We start from the raw sequence: 21,940 nt of genomic DNA on the forward strand, positions 1-21,940 counted from the left end.
CCATTTGACTCCAGCAACAGAAAATCCAAATTCATTCTTGTTATTAGTAAATTCCCAACCAGCAATTACAAAAGCTTCAAATGACTGTCACTTAGGGAATGGCAAAATATTCCTCTTTCATTTTACAAATATGTTTTTAGCCAGATTAGGAGGATGTTATCAAGATTTTGACTATAACGAATATCATGTTAAATGTATATGTATTTTTATAAATATATTTTTTACTACAATGAAGACATGTTTAAACATATTGCTAGCATTTTTAAAAAAGAAGTAACCACATTATTTGGCTATATCACTATGGAGTATAAAAAATAAGATAGTTTTTTTTTGTGGAACAAAATATTATGATATATGAATTTACAAAGTTTACCTGAGTTCTGTGTAGCACTCATCTCTAATGTGTTCAGAACAACCAAAACACTTGCCGGCATCTATTTCACTAGAGACAAAATTTAGCAGGCTTTTAATCATTTTTTTTTCACTATTTATGGAGATTATATGCCTATGAAAGACTGATCCTGCCTTCTGATGCTATTTTGTGGTAGCTTGACAGATTCTATTTTCATGGATTTAAAAAGTCCAGAGGTGGGGGGAGCCGGGGTAGGAGGGTTATTGGGCTCTGAGGAGGAGTCCAGTTCCTCTCCGTGACCCCTGTTGTGGAGTTGCCCTTCAGGAATGGAAAGGAATAGAAACTTTGGAATGCGGAGTGGGAGGTAGAGGTTGAGTCCAAGCATAATTGGCTAGGAGGGAATCCTGGCGATTAGTGATGGCAGTTGAGGAAGATTTATTTTAATACCAGGAGTTGGAGGTAGGAGAAGGATAAAAAAAACTGTGGGTCATTTCTTTAAAAAAAATCATTCAATTTTCAACAAATACTTTTTAAGGGCTTACTGGGAACTGCTTTAGGTGCTAAGGATATAGTTCTTCATTCTAAGGGTGTAAGAGAAATTTTAGTATTAAATGAATATTAAACACATGTAATTAAAGAACTGATACTTTGGTTTTCCTGGCAGTTTCACCGCCACCATAAAAATAAAAATACAAGTTGCTATTAGGGTATGTACCTTCATGGTTGCTGATGATGTTTATTCAGTAAGTATACATTAGTAGTTTTATCTTTGCTTTTAAATGTACAATTGGCCATTTTCAGTGATAGATGCTGCCTGACTGATGGCATGGAACTTTAAAAAAATCTCCTATCAGAGAATATGCTTCCAATTACCATTACATTAGAACCAAATGTGAGTTCAGTGGTCTAAGAGCCAGGATCAGTGGAGAACCTGACTTTCTGCCTTTTCCCTGCTGGGTCCTTGGCCTCCACATAATGTGGAGAGTTGTGGTCTGAGGATACTTTTTCCCTTTGTTATTTAATGGGTACCAATTAAAAGATGTGGAATGTGTGGATCTCCACACCATCTTCTTTGCTCGTTGCTGTTTTCTCTAAAGTGGGATCATCGTCATGACTAGTTTTAATGACCATAACCTCTCTTTCCAGAAATTTATAAAATAGAAAATTGCAGCCAAGAAAAGCATGTCCAGGGGTGGTATAAAAGATGACTTACGTAGGCTGAACCCAGAAATCCATCATTCTTAGCAAGATCTGCATCCCCTTTCTCCTATGAAGAAGAGCTTAAGCCTTGGCCAATAGAATCGAGTAGCTTTCTGCAGTGATGTAAATGTTCTGTATTTTTGCCTTCCATTATGGAAGCCACTAGCCACATGTGGTTAATACTGAGCACTTGAAATGTGGTTAATTGACAAGGAAACTGTATTTTTAATGTTATTTTAACTACTCTAAATAGCTACCTGTTGCTAGTGGCTACGATGTTGGACAGGGCAACCTCAGGAAATAGGGCATCTCTAATAATTAATAATAAACTAGCAAAGAAATCAAATTTAATAAAATAAATTGGGGAGAAAAACCTTATTCCATAGGTAAGGGGTCCCACCATAGGTTACCCATGCATCCAATTATTAGCATTCTCTTGCCTTTCTTGGGTTTTGTGCTTTTGGTTTGGAAAACTTCAGTTGGTGTTCCCTGACAGCTGGGGATTAGAAAATGCAGAGGACAGTGAAAAGACAGCCTATCAGAACAAGCGGTCTTGTGAATAGTAACTCCAGGGCTTCATTGTAAAAGCAGCTGTTAAAACAAAGTCTCCTCTTGTGCATCTCAGAGTTCAAGTTCATCGTGGCAATAAGTTCAGTTAAGGAGAAAGTATGTTTAAGTGTTCAGTGGGTTAAAAGGGCAAGGCTTGATTGATGCTTTTTAGGAGAAGGCAAAAGTAGAAAACACCAGGTAGCCACCTTGTAGAAAGAAGCTTGAATTCCAAGAGATCATTCCCTCTTTGAAGGAAAAGTTTCAGGAAGGCAGCTTTTCATATTCATTGAACCCAGTAGGTGAAAGCTGAGCACATTAGCTTTGCAGGGCTGTGTTTCAAAGACACATCAGAAGAAACTGAGTTGAGGCAATGTCTCCTCCATGACTGTAATTGTAGTCATTTATTTTTGTAAAACTTAATGTCCACAGTGTAAAAAAAAAAAAAAACTCTTATTCATTCACATTTTTACTCTATACTGAAGGCCCCAAGAAATTTAAATTCATGCACAACATTGACTACAAATTGATAATTTTCATCAGTTTTCTTTCTCAACGGCCAGATAGAGTGTTCTCCCCGCCTTTAGGGCAACATTCTGAATTAAACTATAATACAACAGTTGGTCTGTTTTGATTAATCGGTTATGCTCACTCTCAGGTTGTCTATGCACTAAAATGAGAAATAGTTCAAATAATCCTTTCTAAATCATTTTCATCGGAAATAGAAAGTGAATGAATTGATAGCTTCAGTTACCCACGAGAAAGCAGATTTTTTCCCACTTAATTTTTCACACCATGTGTTTCCCCCCATAATTATAGGGAAGACTTTGATTTTTTTTTTAATTATAACAACCACTTACATTTTGGAATGTTCACTTTGTGCTCAGAATTGTGCTGAACAATTCATCCATGTTGTCTAACTTAATCTTCTCTACTTGATGAAGTCCGCACCATTGGATAAGTTATTTAGTTGATCTCACTGCTCAGAAGTGGTCTCTATGTCTCACTGTTGGGAAGTGACTGAACCAGGATTTGAATTTAGGATTTTCTAAATTTCAAGCTACTGGTTTAAGCCAAGATTTAATCTGCTCATATCATCGTTTAGTTGATGAAATGGTAAAACATAACCTGTGTGGAAAAAGTATGACTATAATGTAAGATTTTGTGTTATACCAGGGTATAACTATTAATACTTGAAATATTCTGGAATTAATTGAGCTATTTACAAGTTTTGCTTAGTGGATAAGCAAAGAAAATCAGGACAGAATACAAGAAAATTGTCTTATACCAAGTAAAAGAGCAAGATTTGGGGTTTTCAGAAGATTTTAAGAAAAAGCAACCAGCATTAAGCACATATTGGATGAGATCTCTGGCATTTTTGATAGAAATGGAATAACCTGAGGTAATAAATCTAAAAATTTTTCTGAGATCAGATGAGAACGGGCTCGTTCTGGGTGATATGGCTGTAGACAAGTCTATGTATTTTCTTTACTTAGTAGGTATATAGATAGTCAGGATGATAGATTTTCTTAGAGCCAGGTAGGTGATTTTACAGATGTTCATGGTGATGAGGTTCCTTGTAGAAAGTAAGATGTCATAGCACTTACAAATTAATTAAGAAAAATGATAAAATTTACTAAAATTTGATCTCACAGTAGTAACTCTCTGGTTGAAATGAAAGATAATCAATGCATTGAAATGTCTTCCAAACTATTTCATGAGCAAAATTTAAGCTACAGGAGCTGAATTCTCTTTTAGCAATACTAAGTCTTGTTCATTTCCATTGGTAGGACAGTCAATCACCTTGAACCCTGCTCTTGCATCCTCTTCCTGTCATCACCCCTCATTCTCACAACTACCTTTGTATTCCTTAATCCATGTGGCAGGTGAATAATAAAACAGTTATGTTTTGGGAACTTGGTAAGATGAACCAAGGGGAAATATAACAGGGAAAAAGCAGAATGGGTTTGCTTCCTTTTTCTTAGCTAGGACAGAGGAAGAAATATGGACAGAGCCAACACATTTTAAGTGAAAAACCTGTTTCCCAAATCATTTAATTGCCCCAATCCTTAATTTCCTTCTGCCTAATGAAGCCCACAGTTCAAACTGGGTGGCTCTCTCAAACTGGGCATACTATAAACAATGTTGAAATGAATGAATGAGCTTAGCTGCTCAAGAGCTGAACTCCTTATCACATTAGTCCAGAAATATGGAAATAAAGAGCTAACTGGTAGAAGGAGATCATTAAAAAGAAAGACATGGGATTGTTTAGTGCTGTTGTATTTATAGTGATATCCTGACTTAGATATTTGTATGGTGTTTATGTAAAAGAGTGTCCTTGATTTGAGGAAACAGTTTTAGAGATAATGGTACATTGTGTCTGTAAATTACTCTCAATTTGCTCAGTCAAAGACAAAATGATAATAGCACGTATAGAGAGAGATGGGAGGAGCAAATGTGGTGAAATGTTGGCAATTGGGGCCTCAGCATGGAGGGATAAGGGAGATCTTTGTGATGTTCTTGCAATCTTTCTGCAAGTTAGAAAATTTTCATAATATTTTATCAAATTTCTTAAAGAAACGTAAATATGTTCAGAGTGTGTATTTTCCTTCACAAGGAAGTAAAGAGTAGATCTGGATTTATTTCACAACTTTAAAAATGCTAACACATTCTAGGAAGCTGTTTTTAATCTCAGACCTGCACCGTAACGTCGTAAAAAAGGGAGTGGGTGTGGCAGTCAGAGCTCAGAAGAAACAGAATCTTTCCTACTTTTTCAATTGACTTTTTCCCATGATTTTCTCTTTCCTAAGTCTTTTCTCCTCCACCCTCCTCCCCATCCCACATGCAGCTAAACTGAAAGGCCTCTGGGAATGGTACATTTTTTTGCTTCACCTTTCCCAGGGAAATCTAGACTTTCATTGCATCTCTTCCTAATAAATTCCAGTAAATATCTGGCCATATGCAGACTTCCCCCCTTTTTTATCGACTGCTACCCAGTCCATGTTCAGATTCCTTTGAAAATGAAAGCATTTTCCCAAAAATGTGTGTTGTTTGTTTTCCTTGAGATTAATAAAAGCCCCACCTAACCCACTTACCTATTCCTGTCTTGGTATGTGTTCTTTCTTGGTGAAATCATTATTTCCTTCTTTCTGGTTGTCTTTGAATCACACGTAACATATCCGAGACCCCTGCAGGGTGCAGGGTCATGGACGTGATGTCAGGGAGGAAGTGCTGTTCAGAAGAACCTGTTTGTTCATTGTAATTGGGATCTTCATTGTCGTACATGGGAATTGATTTCACATTGTACATGGCACGTTTTCTATAGATGGGGGCTTCCCAACCCTTTTAGCTGTAGCCCCTGACTTCATTGAACGGTTGTTCAGCAGGCCCTTTGCAGCCCCCATCCACAAAGAATCTCTGTGTGCCCTGAGCTCACCAAGTCAATTTGAATCAATTTGGTTTTGAGAACTTGCTGAAGGTCTTTCTGAGAACCTTAGTGTAATTCAGTGGTTCTCAATTGGGAGGTGATTTTCGCCTCCAGTGGACATCTGGCAATGTCTGGAGACAGTTTTGGTAGTTATGATGGAGATGCAGGTGCCATGGGCCTCTAGTGGGTAGGGGTCAGGAATGCTGCTTAAGAGCCTACAGTGCACAGCATAACCACAACAATAAATAATTGGCTTACCCCAAATCTGGAAATAGTGCCACCGTTGAAACATTTGGAGCCACATTCAAAATTGAAAGCTGAAAGTCGTAGTTGCAAGCCCATAGCTATCTGAAAGCTCTTTTCTCTGGAAAGCTGAATTTCCCATAAAATGCAGAGGAGATTCCAGGGAGTCATCAAGGTCAGTCAAACCTAAGCAAGCAAGGTTTTCAAAGATGTGCTGAAAATATGAGGTCTCAAACTTGTCTCACCAAACTGTAAATCTATAAATCAACAAGCACCATCACTCATTTTGGGGGCAGGGTTGAGGATTGAAAGAGGTGGCAGATACTGTAAATGTGTACAGATATGCCCAATTGATCAACAGACATTCTGCATGGCAACTTTGGCATGAAGAATAAACTTTGAAAGAATGGCATAAATGTGGGTGGGCATTTCTAAGAAAACAAGGGTAATATCCTCATGATGTTCATAATGCTAGCATTGTCTGATAGCACTGAAAGTTCATATATAGAGATTCCTTTTTAACTTTAGGTTTCAAACAGAGCTTCCCATGTCAATGATAGAATTTACATATATGTAATAGGCCATCAGTATCTAGGAATTGGTCAGATTTGAGTGTCAGAGTTGAGTATATAGGTTTCCTTTTTAGGAACTCTTTTGGAAGGATTAATTCTAGTGAGCATTTTACCTGAGAATTTCTGGTTAGGGACTAAGACAGCAATGTGTAAAATGTTCCGTGGATTGTGAATAGGTATGAAGCAGGGTTTCCCAGCCTTGGCAATGCTGACATTTGGGGTCAGATAATTTTTTGTTATGGGGACTGTTTGGGACATTGTGATGCTTATCAGCATCCCTGGCCTCTGCCTACTGGATACCAATAGCATACCCCCTCGGCTGTGACATTGAAAAATGTCTTTAGACATTGCCAAATGTTCCCTGAGAGGCGATATCACTCTTCCTCTTCCACCAGGTAGTTCTATGAATTTCTCACAGCAGAATTTCTCTTTCCATTTTCCTGTGGGCATTAGATGGGTAGAGTCATCAGCATTTTCCAGACATATTTGATACCAAGTCCCTATTTGTTAAATCAGAGAATTCCTTGAGATTATAAAATTGTTCCCTTCCTCCTCTCAGGGAAGTGAAATCCTTGTGTTGTAGAGATCACCAAGTTTTCACAGTCAGTCATTTCCACTCTATCTGGGTTTTTTAAAAAACCCATCAGAGGGGCTGGGCACGGTGGCTCACACCTGTAATTCCAGCACTTTGGGAGGCCGAGGCGGGCAAATCATGAGGTCAGGAGTTTGAGACCAGCCTGGCCAATATGGTGAAACTCCATCTCTACAAAAAAATACAAAAATTAGCGGAACATGGTGGCATGCACCTGTAGTCCCAGCTACTTGGGAGGCTGAGGCAGAAGAATCGCTTGAACTCGAGAGGCGGAGGTTGCAGTGAGCACCTTTTGTAAATATGTGGCATTAACTTGGCTTTCCTATACATTAACTTCTGGGAAAGCAGGTTTCTGCAGTTTTACTTCTCCGTTCCTCTTCTTTTCCACTCTGCAAATCTTTCCTCTGCTAGCAGATGGCAAATGCTATATATTTGCCAACCCCAACCCCCATGCCACACAAACACACTCAAAATGGCAGGTGCAACTCTGAGATCAGAGGGTCAGAAAACACTTTAGATGATATGCCTTGGTCTCAGAAGGAAAATCAATCTCAATTCTTTTCCTTTAAAAAGATCATTAACAATGGCTGTAAACACTAGTAGTGACTCCACATTTTTGAGACTGGAGAAGAAATCTATTGGTAGAGGAAAGGCAAAGAAAATAAACCCAAGACACTATCATCAGCCTCAGAAATTTCATGGTTGGACCTAAGCTCTAATGAAACATTCAATTTTCCCTGCAATGTTCAAACTTTATTTGATGGAGGACCAAAGAAATGTTTATTAAGACTTAATAACAGACTTATGCAATGGTGCCCAATGTGGAAGAGATCTTGGTTTTCCATAAGGAAAGTGGATGCTGCCTTTCAGAATTAATTGAAACCTTAAATTACCAATTGGCTATGTGAAAAGCCCTTTATAATTAGAAACTGAATTTTGACTTTTCACTACATATAATCTACATATAAATCTAAACTATAAATTGAGCACATGTGAATCTTTCACCTAGGAAAGAATCCCTAAAAAATGAGAAATCTCAGCCAGGGATGGTGACTCATGCCTGCAATTCTAGCACTTTGGGAGGCCAGGGTGGGTGGATTGCTTGAGCCCAGGAGTTCAAGACTAGCCTTGGCAACATGGTGAAATCACATCTCCACCAAAAATACATATCCAGTCTCATAGCCTGGTTTCTGAATTGATTAATTGATTAAAATTTTAAAAATGTTTAAAAAGACAAATCTCCCCTAAACAATCAAGGGCACACCACCACCATCAAAAAAGTTCACTGCTCTGAATGAATGACTTTCTCCACTTTAGTAGTTACCAGCTGATGGACAATTAATTGTCTTACATTTCCTGATGTGGCACATAAAGGCGCCCACTTGCAGTTGACCAAAGGGATTTGAACAGAAGCAGAAAATAATAAGAAAGTCCCTCATTTATTAAATGTCTGATGTGAGCTGTGGCCTTCACCAGGTCCTTTGCATGCATTATTGCTAATCCTCATATAATCTTTGCAGAATAGGTCTTATGATGTCCATTGTGCAGATAGGAAAACTGAGATTCAGAGAAGTTAAGAAATGTTCCCAATAATCATACAATTGGTAATTTTTGGATCCAGACCTGATAGACTCCAAAGCTCTATGTTTTTCCACTGCCTTTCTTGGGGGGCTTTCAAAACTTCTAGAAACAAAAATTTTTGTTTGTGACACATAAAAGAAACAAGCCTGAGCAGAAACCAGTTCAGCACTCTTTTGCTTTATAAAAGTCCCTGACGCTGAGTCCTTGGGATCTGAATGTTTCCCAAGGGTTTTCAGCCAGATTCCTGATTTTGTTTATTTTTCTTATCACAAGTCAGAGATAGCTGAATATTTGCCTTTCTGAATAGGACCTTTTTTATATTTCACTTGATTTTGAATGGCTTTCAAAGAAAGAAAGAAACGCAAAAATTGGACTGGGTCAGCTAGCAACCTCAGGCCAGAATTTTGAAATGGATCAGCCTGAGGTTGATCCATTTCAAAAATGCTGGACTTTTACAGCATCCTAAAATAATGAGAATTAGTACATCTTTAAGGAAAAGTCCTACTGAGCTAAGAAAATTTTGTCTTTCTGGACATGGCCTGATCCTAATATTTGGATAACAGGTATTCTCCATAAGAGATTGACTTGACGGTGACTGGCTCTAGAGAGTTTGCAGAAGGGTGGCCATGATTTCATTCTATCAAATTCACTCTACAGTTATAAAATCTTGGGCTCAGTGTTGGTTCTAGAGTCCTGGGTATCTTATACTTTGAAAGGCTTTTTCTAAATGAAAGAAAACTTAAAAAAAATTTATCAGGATCACTGAGACTCATTGTTTGAGAACAGAAGACTGAATCTGAAGTTTTATGCTTTTAGATGTTTCCAGCCAGAGGAAAGAAAATGTCTGGCCTTGATAAAACTCATTCTTATGTATTGCATTTCACTGTCTTCTGTTTTTAGTCTATATATGTACATTTTCCCACCCATCTGGCAAAAATGTTACTCTAAGATGACATCTTTAGGGAGGGGAAACAACACTATATGACACTCAGAGTGTGTGGTGGGATCAGTGGCTAAGAATGAACTGTTAATGTTTCTTGCATTTGCAGGGCAGTGTAGTATTCTGAGTTCCCAGCTTCTGCCTGTTGTCTGCTTGTTTTATATGATAATCTCAGATAATTTTCCCTCTAGATGTCCCCTGTACATTTAGTTCTGTAGATATGATTTAAATATTAAACCACAAGAATATGTGGCTAGTTTTGGACTGAATGGATATAAGACATGGGAGACAGCCATTATTTATTTGGTTCTGACAATAAACTGAGCATTGTGCAGAATGTTTACTTAATCTTTATTCTTGTGAGATAAGTGGTTCCAGGTTTTATTAGATACTATTTATTCACTTGTTTCTTGCATTCATTTGTACATTCCATAAATATTTGAGTGTTTTTCATAAACCGGGCACCATTCTAGGGATTTTGGACATAGGAGTGAACAAAATACACAAAAACGTTTGAACTCATTGCACTTACATTCTAGTGAGGCGTGGAGGCAAGCAACAAATCACAAAACAAAAACGTCAGATATATATTATGAACGAAGATGACAAGCGCCATAGATAAAAGTAAATTAGGAGAGAAGGATAAGAGATAGCATGGAAGAGTCGGTGGGAATTAGAAATTAAATTAGAGCTTAATTAAATTAAAGAAGGCTTAGGGAAGTCTCCGTTAAGAAAGTGACATTTGAGCAAAGATAGGGGAAAATACAAAAGCAAGCCGTGTGAGTATCTGGGAGAAGAGTATTACAGATTAAGACCTGAAAGTAAGAGTGAGCCAGGTACCGCTTCGTGATAGCAGAGAGACTAGTGCATCTAGAGCAGAGGGTGTGAATAACAGGATAGGAAATTAGAGATGAAACTGAGGGAGACGAACATGGAGGCAGACTGTCGGGCAAGGAGAGCAAGAAGAGGGTTAGCCTATTGGAAGGAGTTTTGTTTTCACTTTGAGTGAGATAGGAAGGCACTGGCAGTGAAACGGTGGGTGGAGGTTGACTTTGGCTTCTGAATTTAGCAGAGGCTACAGGAGGAACAGAGATGGAAATGTTAAGACCATTGTAGTAACTCAGATGAGAGAAAGCATTGCTCGGATGATAGTGGTCCCAAGGGAAGTGGTGAGAAGTGGTAGGATTCTGATTAATTTTTGAGACGGTGCCAAAGGATTAGCTGAGAGTTTGACTGTGGGGTGCAAGAGTCAGAAAGGGGTCAAAATGATTCCCAAGTTTATTGCACTGGACAAGTGAAAGGATGGAGCTGCTGTCGATTAAAATGGGGAAGCCTATAGGAAGAACAGATTTGTGGAGGAAGATCAGGACTTCTGTTTTGAACATGTTAAGTTTGAGATATGTATGTGTCATCATTTCATATCTCTGTTAAACAGAATTGGATATAGATGCTGGAAGTGGTGAAGCATCTTACAAAAGATAACAAAGAAAGATCTCTCCAGCCAGACCAGGTCTAACTGTCCTAACGCTGTGTTCATAACTACTACACTCTTCTGCCTCAATCTTTCCATTTCCATCTGAATACATCTCAGAGTAGGATAAGAATCATTTGAATCTGCAGAAAACCATCTAACATAATTTTAGCCTTTTTAAATGCCAAGTCTTCCGTGTTGTGAGCCATTTACATTTTATCTGGTTATACTTCTTGTCCCATCCTTTCATGGTGCTATTTTTGAGCCTTTTTTTTTTTTTAACCAAAAGGAAGGCAGGAAGAGGAGACAAGAAAAGCCACAAAGGACTTGAATAATGCATATTGACAGTGACTATGTGCTGTCCAAATTCCCAATAGAGCAATGCAAAATTGGAGGATAAGCATCTAATTCAATAATGGTTAAAATGACCTTTATCCCTGCTGCTGAGATACATTTCTCTGGATACAGGCTCAGATATGTATGCATATCTTAGTTTTGGGTTGGCATTAATATCTACCCACAAGCAAATTAATTACATAAGCTGCTTCCCCAAAACATAAAATTTTCCAAGACTGGAGGAGGCAATTGAATAAACTGTGTCCTGGTGTCTTCTAAATGACTTGTTGACACATAGATACTTCTTTGGGTAGAGAACAAGGTCCAACGGGAAGACATTAGTTAGGTACATGGATTGCTTTTCTACAGAAGCATTTCTGAAGGTGGTTTAATCTTCCCAGCTCTGTCCCCTGACTGCTTTTGACAGTAGCATAAGTGATGTGAAGTGGGTCTGCCCCAGCACTGTCATCTCCTAGTGGACTGACATCTCCAGGTAGCCTTGAACTCTCCAGTCCAGGCCTTCAATCACAGTCCACTTTCAGAGTACCAAGAAACTCTGGTCACTGTTCTCACCAGTCATCGCTTTCCCACCAATTACTTACTCAGACACAACTTCATTCACCTCTGGAACAAATCTCTCACCCACTGCCCTCCCTGTCTTCCAGATGGCTTTCAGAAATAATCCCATGGTAGGCGCAGAGTGGGTCCTTGTATCACCTTCGCCTCTTTCCTGAAAAATGTGAACATGATTATTCTGCTGATGTCAGGTTACAAATAATCACCAGCTAAACCTTGAAAAGGAAAATAATCCCTACAAAAACAGGCGATATGTTTGAGAATGAGGAATCAAAGGGGCGATAGAGCCCTGTTACCCAAGCGAGGGGTGACACCGCCTGGTGATTATTACCTTTACTTCCCTGTTTGCACCCCTGGATACAGCCATGATAGAATTTGCCAGGTGCTACATTTGCTACATTTCCTTGGTTTTCATTTCTTTCTTGATGGGGAACTGTAATATTTCCACTCTTGCAGAACAAAAAGAGCCCTAATTTGGGTTTCATAGTGTGCATAACTAATATCATCTACTGTTCTACTTAATGTTAAAATTTATTTTCCTCCCTAACATTAAGTTGTTACTTTGTGAGATCAAAGGCTGTGGGACTGGAGAGCCCTGTGCCCCATCTTCCTGGGTGACGGGGTGGGAGTGGAAGTTGTGAGCCCCTGGTCGTCTCCCTTTATCTGCTCGGCCCTGCCATCTCCCTTGTTAAGCATATGCAGGGCCACCTACTTGGCTGTCATATTGACAGCAGCCTTCGACTGTGCTCCAAGAGTTGACATGTGAATCTTGGTTCCTTTTCTTAGACCTTGGTAGCATTGCAAAGGCTGGAGTGTTGGGGGGCAGCGGGGACAGGAGGATGGCCTAATGCCCCATCTGGCTGGGATGACCGTGACTCCCACATCCGCTTTCTTCCTTGGTGTTCCCTGCCAATCTCAGGCGGTCTCAGCTCCTTTTCATGGTAATAAGTGCCAGGGTGGTCCCAGACATAAACAGCTATCAGGCAGGCCTTGTCAACACTGGCTTTACGCCCTGAAGTCACAGCCCTTGTTTCCTGATAAAGCTTTCTCTCCCTTCTTCCTCAATATTTTGGTTGTCGCTGCCACTGTTCAAAGCCATTCTTGTGTGAGAAGCCCTGTAAGACCTCCCCTAAATGGGTTCATTGCCAGTAAGGAGATATGTTTTTGACAAAAGACCGTGACAACTCTGATAGCAGAGCAGGGCGTGGCAGGGAAGTGAGTGACTATGGATTCCATAATGGTTATCATTGACACTGATTCTGTGTCTCAGGACATTTAAAGAAATGATATAACAAAAGACAAGAGGGAAATACAGAAGCTCTTAAGAAAAAATAAGTGTGAGCGGGGAATGGTGGAGTAAAAGAGGGATGTGAAATTCAGATATAGCATCTTTCCTCTCCTTACTCTGGTGAGAAGAGACAACATTGGTAAGTCATAGTCTCTAAGATAGAAAAGGTCAGTACAGAAGGAATCTTCAACATGTATGACTGCTCTGTGGATTGATTTCTCTGTGACCTTTGGAAAGAAAAGCACTTTGCCCATTCACAGGGATGAGATCTTGCCAAAGTCCCCCTTTTACCTATCAATCCCTCTGTTAGAATGTTAGACTCCGTTAGTTAACAAATATATTTTTTTTAAACTCACCTGTTAAACTTCATGTTAAGAGATATTCTAAAAGAGTCCACTGAATAAAAATAATAGTAGTGGTGATGCAAAAAAAAAAAAAAAAAAAAAAAAAAAAAAAAAAAAAAAAAAAAAAAAAAAAAAAAAACTGTCCTTTGTATGTTGTCTGGCCGAAACACAAAGAACTTTGTAGCGTTTTCTCATTTAATTGTAACACGGCGATATTGGGTATAGATAGTACTAGTCTCCCATCTTACAGAGAACAAATTTGAGCTAAGAAAGGTAAAGTCACTTGGCCCCAGTGGCACCATGGTCAAATGACAGGTAGGATTCCAGCCCAAGCCTGTCTGACTTCCAAACCTTGGCTACATTTTAGAGCAAAATGAAGACAAGCACCCTCCCCACCACCCTAGCTGCCATTGTCTGTGTTGGCAGCACCCAAGCACAGCCACCCCTTGAGGTTGTTACACTCTTGTTTGGGAATGAGAAAGAATCAGAGTGTGTGGTTAACTGTGGTTCCTGAATAACACCAGAGCCTAGCCCCAGATCCCTATTGCAACTGGAACCAAATAACTTTCTGTGCTAGGATAGAAGCTTCTTCAGCCTGCGTCTGCGTCTTCTCCTTCCCTGCTGTGTGACCTTGGGCACAACGTATCTCTTTTTCTCTAGTCTTGAATTTGTAAAATAAATAGATGGACTGAATACTCTGAGATGGCCTGCAGATTGAACATTTGAAAGATTTTTTCCTTGGTGAATTGGCGGGGGCCAAAATTTACAACCTGCAGCCTTCCCTTCTTCACCATATAAAGAGCCATTCACCCGTCAAGGTAATGGTAATTTACTGTGTGGCATCTGGCAGGCCTCAAAGAGTTAATAAACCTTGAAAAATGGCCAAGAGAAAAGTAGCGGCTTCAGCCATGGGAAAATGTGGGCCTTTATTTATGGGATTGTATGTTTGCTTTTTGTAGTGTCTTTCTTCGCTGGCACTAAAGGTGTTGTGAGAGAGGTGTTAAAGTCAGAACTATTAACATTGCAGCTACTCTCTGCCTGGGGGACTGAGGAATCAGGTGACTCTAAAATAGCCTTAAGAGACATTTCTTGAGGTTCTTGCTTTCTGTTGTTATCATGGGTTAAGCAGAGGTGCAACTGGTTGTCTTAACCAGGCCCTTTTTCCAGTGTAACTTAAGGATTAAAGTGGTTGGGGTGTGTGTGTGTGTGTCTGTGTTTGTGTGTGTGTGTGTATTTAGAGAGATCTTGCCCTGTCAACCAGGCTGGAGTGTAGTGGCACAATCATAGCTCACTGTAACCCCAAACTCCTAGGTTTGATCCATGCTCCTGCCTTAGTCGCCCAAGCAGCTGGAACAACAGCTGTGCACCACCATGCCCAGATAATTTTTCTTTTTTTTGTAGAGATGATGTCTTGTCGTGTTGCCCCAGGCTGGTCTCAAACTCTTGGGTTCAAGTAATCCTCCCACCTCTGCTTCCCAAAATTCTGGGATTAAAGTCATGAGCCAGAGTGACCAGCCCATGCTATATTTAAAGTCTAACTCTCCTGCTTCCTGGTGCTGTGACCCTGAGCAAGTGATGTCACCTCTTTGACCCTCAGTCTCTTTGTCAGTATAAAAGAAATCCTAATAGTGCCAGAGCCACCAGAGTGTTGTTAAAATTAAATGAGAGAAGCCAGTGTTCATTAGCCCAGTATCCTGCTCATAGTAAGAACTCAATGAAAGGTAGCTAGTATGATTTTCAGGAGTTCTGCTCAACCTGAAAGAGAGTGCTCTTGGCGTAGCCTTTTTGAATCTAAAGAACTTGTGCCAAATGAGTTCAGCATTAGCAACATGAGTCAGATTCCAGGTGGTTCTTTCTTTCTGGCCTTTACAAAAACGTGGCATTTGGTTTATAGTACACTTCTGTGATGGCTATAGCTTTTATATGTTCATTCATTTGCATAAGTATTTGCTGATTGGCTACAGTGTAGAAAACAGCAGGTAAACATGTGTGAGTTGTAGCTACTATCTTTTTTCCATGTGGCAAGCCTACATGGCTTTCCAGGCCTTTCACTGGGCAGTGTTTGAAACTTTGATCCCTAAATCTGTATCCTTGTGCTTATACTCTTTCTTCAGTGGAACAGGAGGTACAGGCTGGCATCTCCTTTGCCTCCCCCAACAGTGCAATGCTCATACAGTGTTCACTTCATTTGTCATTGTAATGGGCAGAGGCAGTCCTGAACCTTGGGCACATGCGTTGCATCCTTTCTGATGACATACTTTCCAGATGAGCTGTGATTTTATGTTTTGTTAAGCAAAGTTAAAATGAGAGTAGGATCAAGAAGAGTTTGTTGTATGAAAAGATACAACTGAACATCTTTTAAATGAAGTGATTTAGGTGTTATTTTCATAGTCTCTAGACTCACCGGGGAAGGACCACAAATAGTAATTCATTCAGTCTCCTGTCTCAAAACACCTATCTCTGAGATGGTTAGCCATCTGTTGTCAAAAATCCTTAGATCAGAAGAGCCTTGACAACTTGGTAATAGGTTCTAGTATATGATGGTTCTCTTGGCCCTTCAGTGCTTGTTATTTCTCACCTGCTGTCAGCCAGTCCTGTGGTTGGAAATATGGACTAGTTGGTCAGCATCCCCTATTTCATATTTCTTATGTACAGAAGCTCATTGATCCAGACTACTTGGAGATGGGAATCACCTAGATGCATAGAACTATGCCCAGACACTGTGCTAGGGCTGTCCCCCATCCCATCCATTAGTCCTTGCATAGCGGGCATCTGCTATAGCTCAGGCAGTCCTGGTCATTATCTGATCCCCTTCCATTGCTTTTTCTAAGCCCCAGCATCTTCCAGCCCCACCGAGAAGCTTCCTTCTTGCCGGATCCTGTGTACATCTCTGACCTCCACCTTATTCCTTGTTGGTTCCCTGTGGTATTGTTAGCAACTCTGTGTAGAAATCCATCTTCTTTTGGATGTCCAGGTCCTTGACAGCCTTGGCAACCCCAGGGATCCCATTCTCTTTAGTTCTCCAGCCCTTCTCCTTCAGGCAGACATACCTGGGCAGTTTTCTGGCTTCTCAATGACGAAGAAACCATGTTCCTCAGTATAAGTGAAAGGACCAATGCAGGGCATCCCTAAAACCAGAGACAGCGCACCAAACCCAAATTCGTCTGCACTATATCCAGTGCTACTGCTTGAGAGAGAGCCCTCGATAGAGGTGAAGAACAGACAGCCCATGTCTTGAGTTTCCTTTCCACCGGATAAATTGGAATGCAAGGATTTCAAGCTCTTAGACCTTAATTAGTGAAAAGTGTTAACACATCATCTGAACAAAGCTCCACTTTCAACATCCCCTTCAAACCACCTCACAGAAACAAAAGCCTGAACGCTCAAACACTTGTGATGCTGACCTTGGTGCCGCTAAGTAACAAGCAGAGATGACATTGTCTGACAGTCTTGCTCAAAATTGGGAGGAAAATCGCTCTGTTACACAAAGTTGGGTTGTTTCCCAAGACAAAAATGTTAGAGTCCTATTGGCAAAGTAGGAGGCTTTTTGGCTGCAAATTTCAGGAATTAAACATTCCCTAGAGCAAGAACTGTCAGATGGGTAATCAATAAATAGCATGTAGTAGGTGATGCACTAAATTTGACTGTTATGTCTCAGTGACACATGTTGATGTAAAAGTCAACGCCTGGCAAAGGACTGGAAATGATCAGATGGAAATTTCCCTCTGAATGGAAGAGCTGAAACTTGTGTTTATTTGATTATCAAAATGACAGCCCCTCTATCAAGTCATAGTAGACCTAATAATAAACCTGTTAGATTTAAACATTTCCACAAGCAGCTGCTTTTCTTCACTGGTAAATTAGAAAACATTAAAAGAAGAGTGTTTGCTATCAGATTAGATACCATGAGAATTTCCTAACTGCCTTTAGATCTTAACAGTATTAGGTAAATAATATGTGTACTGAGTACTGCATTGTTTTTTTCCAAGTCAATTCCATTCAAGTCCCCAAATTTTTAAAAAAACAAAAACAAAACACTGGATTGGGTAGGTTGCAGCTAGTTCAGATAGTGAAAAGATTTTTAAGCCATTGGATTTAGAAGCTACTTCATCCACCTTCATTCCATTAGCAATAGATGTCAGTCACACCTCAGATGAATTTTTATCAGTAAGGTTGGTTGTAATTTAACTATTTTTCATTGTGCTGTTATTGTTTCCAACAGAAATGTATTCATTCATGTTGAAGTCATGTGGGAAGCACTATATAAAGCATTGAGGTTATGCCATTCTGAAAACACCAGTTGTTTCCAGTAATTGTACTTATCTCTATTACTGAGTTTCACTGGGTTATAGGGATGATTAAATTAGATGATGCATATAAAGTCGTAGGGTAGTGCCTGACTCATAAATATGAGAGAGCTGTACCTTTTCCAATTCATCCTATATAGATTGTTGCCAACTTTTAGGCTGTATATTCTGATGATCACAGTAGATTACTAAATTAATATTCCCATCAACTCTCTTCTCCACTCTGTATTAAGAGATAGCTTGTTTGGACTATTTGTATATTGAAATGACTATCCCTACAGATAGACTTGTGTTAAGGTCACCCATGTTCATTTGATTACCCTAACACAACTATGTTTCTTCACACTAGGCAAACAAATTTTACCACTCATGATTCTATATCCTTTAAGTTCAACTCATTTCCTAGAAATAAATATATCCTTGAATCCCAATGCTGTATCTCCCAATTTTCCCCATTTCTGTAAGTGTTATCACTGTCTGTCGAGTTGCCAAAACCAGAAACCTGAAAGTTATCCCTGATACTGCCCTTTCCTCTCCACCCTAGAGAACATCTATCATTTCTTCCTCAAAAAAAATACATCTTAAATCCACCAACTTGCCCTACCCAAGCATTCCTGAATGAGTTTCTCATTTCCACTCACACTGTATTTCCATTTGGTCTCTACTCAGCAAAGTAAATTTTTGAAACAAAAATCAGACTATGTCTTACTCTGACTTGAAACTCCAGTTGTTTTTCATCTTGTGTAGAAAAAAAAATCCAAACTCATAATTATAGCTCATAGCTTTGCTGGCCTGACCCCAGGAAGTGCCTCAGGGAGCCTTCTTCCAACCGCTCCAGCCTGTTTGTTTCATAGTACTCATCTCAGGGAATAGTCATATATTTATTTTTGTCATCACTTAATTAATGTCAGTTTCCCTCACTGGTCTGTAAGCTCCATGAAGGCAGAGACTGTCAATTTTATCACTGTATTCCTAGTAGTTTGCATAATTGCTAGAACATAGTAGGTGCTCAATAAATATTTGTTAAATAAACACATTAATTCATTCCAAATCTAATTAAACCCTTTATATTATTTTCTTGTTGGAGTGACATTTTAACATGTTACAAGTGGTCACTACTAATAGGGATTATCTGTGCGCAAGTCATCAGCCCACTTTTAGAGATTTGTAGCGATACTTCTAGGAATTTCATGCTAAAAGCCTTTTAGAATTATATTGCAAAGTCTTTATATAGATCAAACACTGTAGGTTGAATGATGAATACTATTGTTTTGGTATAGATATTTCAAGTTGGGTGCCTTCCTGTCATCCTGTGTTCTCTATTAAGATTTTCAGAATGACTACTCCAAATCATTATATAAGATTAGAGCTCAAATGAAGACAGCAATATTTTTACCTCCTAAAGTTAAAAAAATTAAAGCCAAATGTATTAATACACATGCCTTACATTTCTCTATCAGGAACTACTGAAATTTTTATACTGGTTTGTGTTTACTAGAAAAACATGTCTGCTGCATTTATAAATGGTATAACTGTGAGCATGCTTGGTAACAGTGGTTGAATTAATATTAGGCTACGTATTTCATGTGGTGCTATTTATTAGGTATAAAAGGGCATGTTGGTAATTTAACAAAATCGCAAAGTTAGTGGGAGAAATAAGAAATATTGAATAGAAGGAAGTGACACTTGAAATCTGTTTTCATTGTGTTTTCACATTTTGTTCTTCATTCTTAAACTCATTTCCCTCTAAAAAGCAAGACCATTATATTGGGAAATAATGTGTCTTGAAAACCTGAGCCAGCAGCTTATGATCTGACTGGTAATGACTTCTGTAATCACTAATGAGGCAATGGACATTGCATATCTCAGCACACTCACTGGGGTGAGCCTCTTGCCTGTTTTACAAGAAGCTGTCATATCAAATTTTTGTCCCAACTCCATGGGCACTTTGATTCTTAAACCTTTCTGAGAAACCTAATCTGAAATCAAAGTCAAGTTTCTCAGATGTGGTCAGACAAGGTCACATTTAAAACAGTCCAGTGAATCTGCAGATCAAAGTTGAAAGGTAATGCCTCCCTCCCAAAATTGGCACAGACTTACCTGCTAGCTTACCTTTCAGTTTCTAACGTGCCTTTTTCACCTCTTCCCAACAGACTGGGAAAATGAGAGCTTATCCTCTGGAGAATCGTTGAAGAGTTTTATTCTTAAATCATTTAATTAAGAAATTGAACATAGTTATATTTTGGAAATGCACCTTTATCCCAATCAGTGAATCACAATTCATTTTGTTGAAGAAATGTCTCACTATTTCATAGTAGAACTTCTTAAAATCAGAATTTCATGGTAATTTCAGGTTCATGAGCTTTATTTTTGGCCTAAATTATCAGGATTTACCCACACTCTTGAGTGAACCAAAATGCCACACAGGATTGCTGCTGTAATGCTATGGACTTTTTTTTTTCAATGCCACTTTCCTTCCCTATCGAGCCTTGAGATATTATCCGAACTGGCGCTGTAAAAGAGGGGAATGGTAACTTTTATTAGGCATTGTCTTAACATCTCACGACGCAGGTTTTTTTCTCAAACTCCATGTGATTAAAAAACAACAACAACCTTGCCATTGCTTTTATTGCAGTGTTCTGTCTCTTGTGGTCGAGGGCATAAGCAACGAAATGTTTACTGCATGGCAAAAGATGGAAGCCTTTTAGAAAGTGATTACTGTAAACACCTGGCTAAGCCACATGGGCACAGAAAGTGCCGAGGAGGAAGATGCCCCAAATGGAAAGCTGGCGCTTGGAGTCAGGTGAGCAATGCTTCTCCTCTACCAACTACTTCCTTACAATTTGCCACACGGCTGACACCAGTGTGTTCACTTGTGTTTCTGTGCACTGTTTTGGTTTTACTGAGGAGAGCTCAGTGACTGGGAGGGAAGAATTGTTACCTTGATAGTCAGGTTACTAACTAGCTGTGATTCTTACTAGTTATTACCTAGAGAGTCAGGATACTTACTAGCTGTGTGATGTTGGGCTTCAGACTCTGGAGCTTTGGATAATACATATAATTAGGGGTGGTTGTGAGGATGAATTCTAAGCAGAAATAAGGGTCAGATGGAACACAGAGCAGTCCTTCAAAACTTCACGGATGGCACTGCATTATCACCACATAGAAAACTACTAATTCAGACTGCACTGAAGCTGACTGTGGTCACCTGGCAGAAATTGAGTTTCAGTATACTTTGGAGGTTCTTGAAGAAAGGGCTACTTACCGAAAGTATTAGAAAATACATCTCTGCTCATTTGCTTATTTACAAAAGGTAAAGGACAGGAGGGGGAGTTCTCTGTTCTTTTCCAGCTATATGACCTTGGGTAATTTGTTTAACTTTCCTGAGCTTATTACACAGGGCCCTTATGAAGATTTGATGCAATCATGAATACTTTGCAGGGGTCTTGAATCTAGTAGGCTCTCAAGAGTAATATTTTGTTTGGACGAGTGTGATGTGTGTATGGGATGGAGAAGTGGGTGAGTACCCAAGACACTGATTACAGTTAGACTCCACTAATTCTAAACATTTCATAAGCTAGTCAGGAACCAGGTGTGAGTTTCCCTGTTGAACTTGAAACAGGAACTTTAGAAGCTTCTGTTGAATCTATAAACACTGGATATGTGAACTAAAGCCATTCACATCAAATCCTTGAAATAGATCTGGTAACTCCACATTTGCACATTTTCTTAGTTTGGTTGATGGTGCTAATTTTAATAGGGCTCAACTTCTTTTAAAATATTTTGTATTTAATGCTGATCCTTCTCTCCACTGATCTGAGTCAATGAGGTTTTACTGTATGTCTGGCACTTCCATGCAGTGGAGAATCATGCAGATGACTCTAGAGAATCGATGAGAAGCTAGGTTCAAGGTTGGCAGATTCTAGAATGGATTCTTCCAGAGCCTAAAATCTTGATTCTTAAGGCCCCAAAGCAGCTATGAACATAGCGACACTAACATGGGGAGGATGTGAGAATCCTCTATTTCAATATGACTAATGGAAAATTTCTCAAGAAACCTGAACGTATTCTAAATGCCCTGATCTGGCATCACTGCCCTCCATATCTTCCAGCCATCATTGCCTAAGGCAGTGGCCTCATCCCTCTCAAGGCCTTTATCATAATG

General features: G+C 39.4%; 1 protein-coding gene across 6 annotated transcripts in view; it reads left to right on the top strand.

Annotated features, from left to right (window-relative positions):
* Positions 1 to 21,940, top strand: part of ADAMTS9 (ADAM metallopeptidase with thrombospondin type 1 motif 9) — a 166,856-nt gene that overhangs the window by 100,271 nt on the left and 44,645 nt on the right. For all 6 annotated transcript variants that reach the window (XM_017527342.2, XM_017527344.2, XM_037738025.1 and 3 more), the window contains one exon: positions 20,411 to 20,578. In XM_017527342.2, the coding sequence (XP_017382831.1) occupies positions 20,411 to 20,578 (168 nt within the window). The remainder of the gene's footprint in view (positions 1 to 20,410; positions 20,579 to 21,940) is intronic.

This window comes from Cebus imitator, unplaced genomic scaffold (assembly GCF_001604975.1).
Source record: "Cebus imitator isolate Cc_AM_T3 unplaced genomic scaffold, Cebus_imitator-1.0 Scaffold48, whole genome shotgun sequence".
In the NCBI taxonomy this organism is placed as follows: domain Eukaryota; kingdom Metazoa; phylum Chordata; class Mammalia; order Primates; family Cebidae; genus Cebus; species Cebus imitator.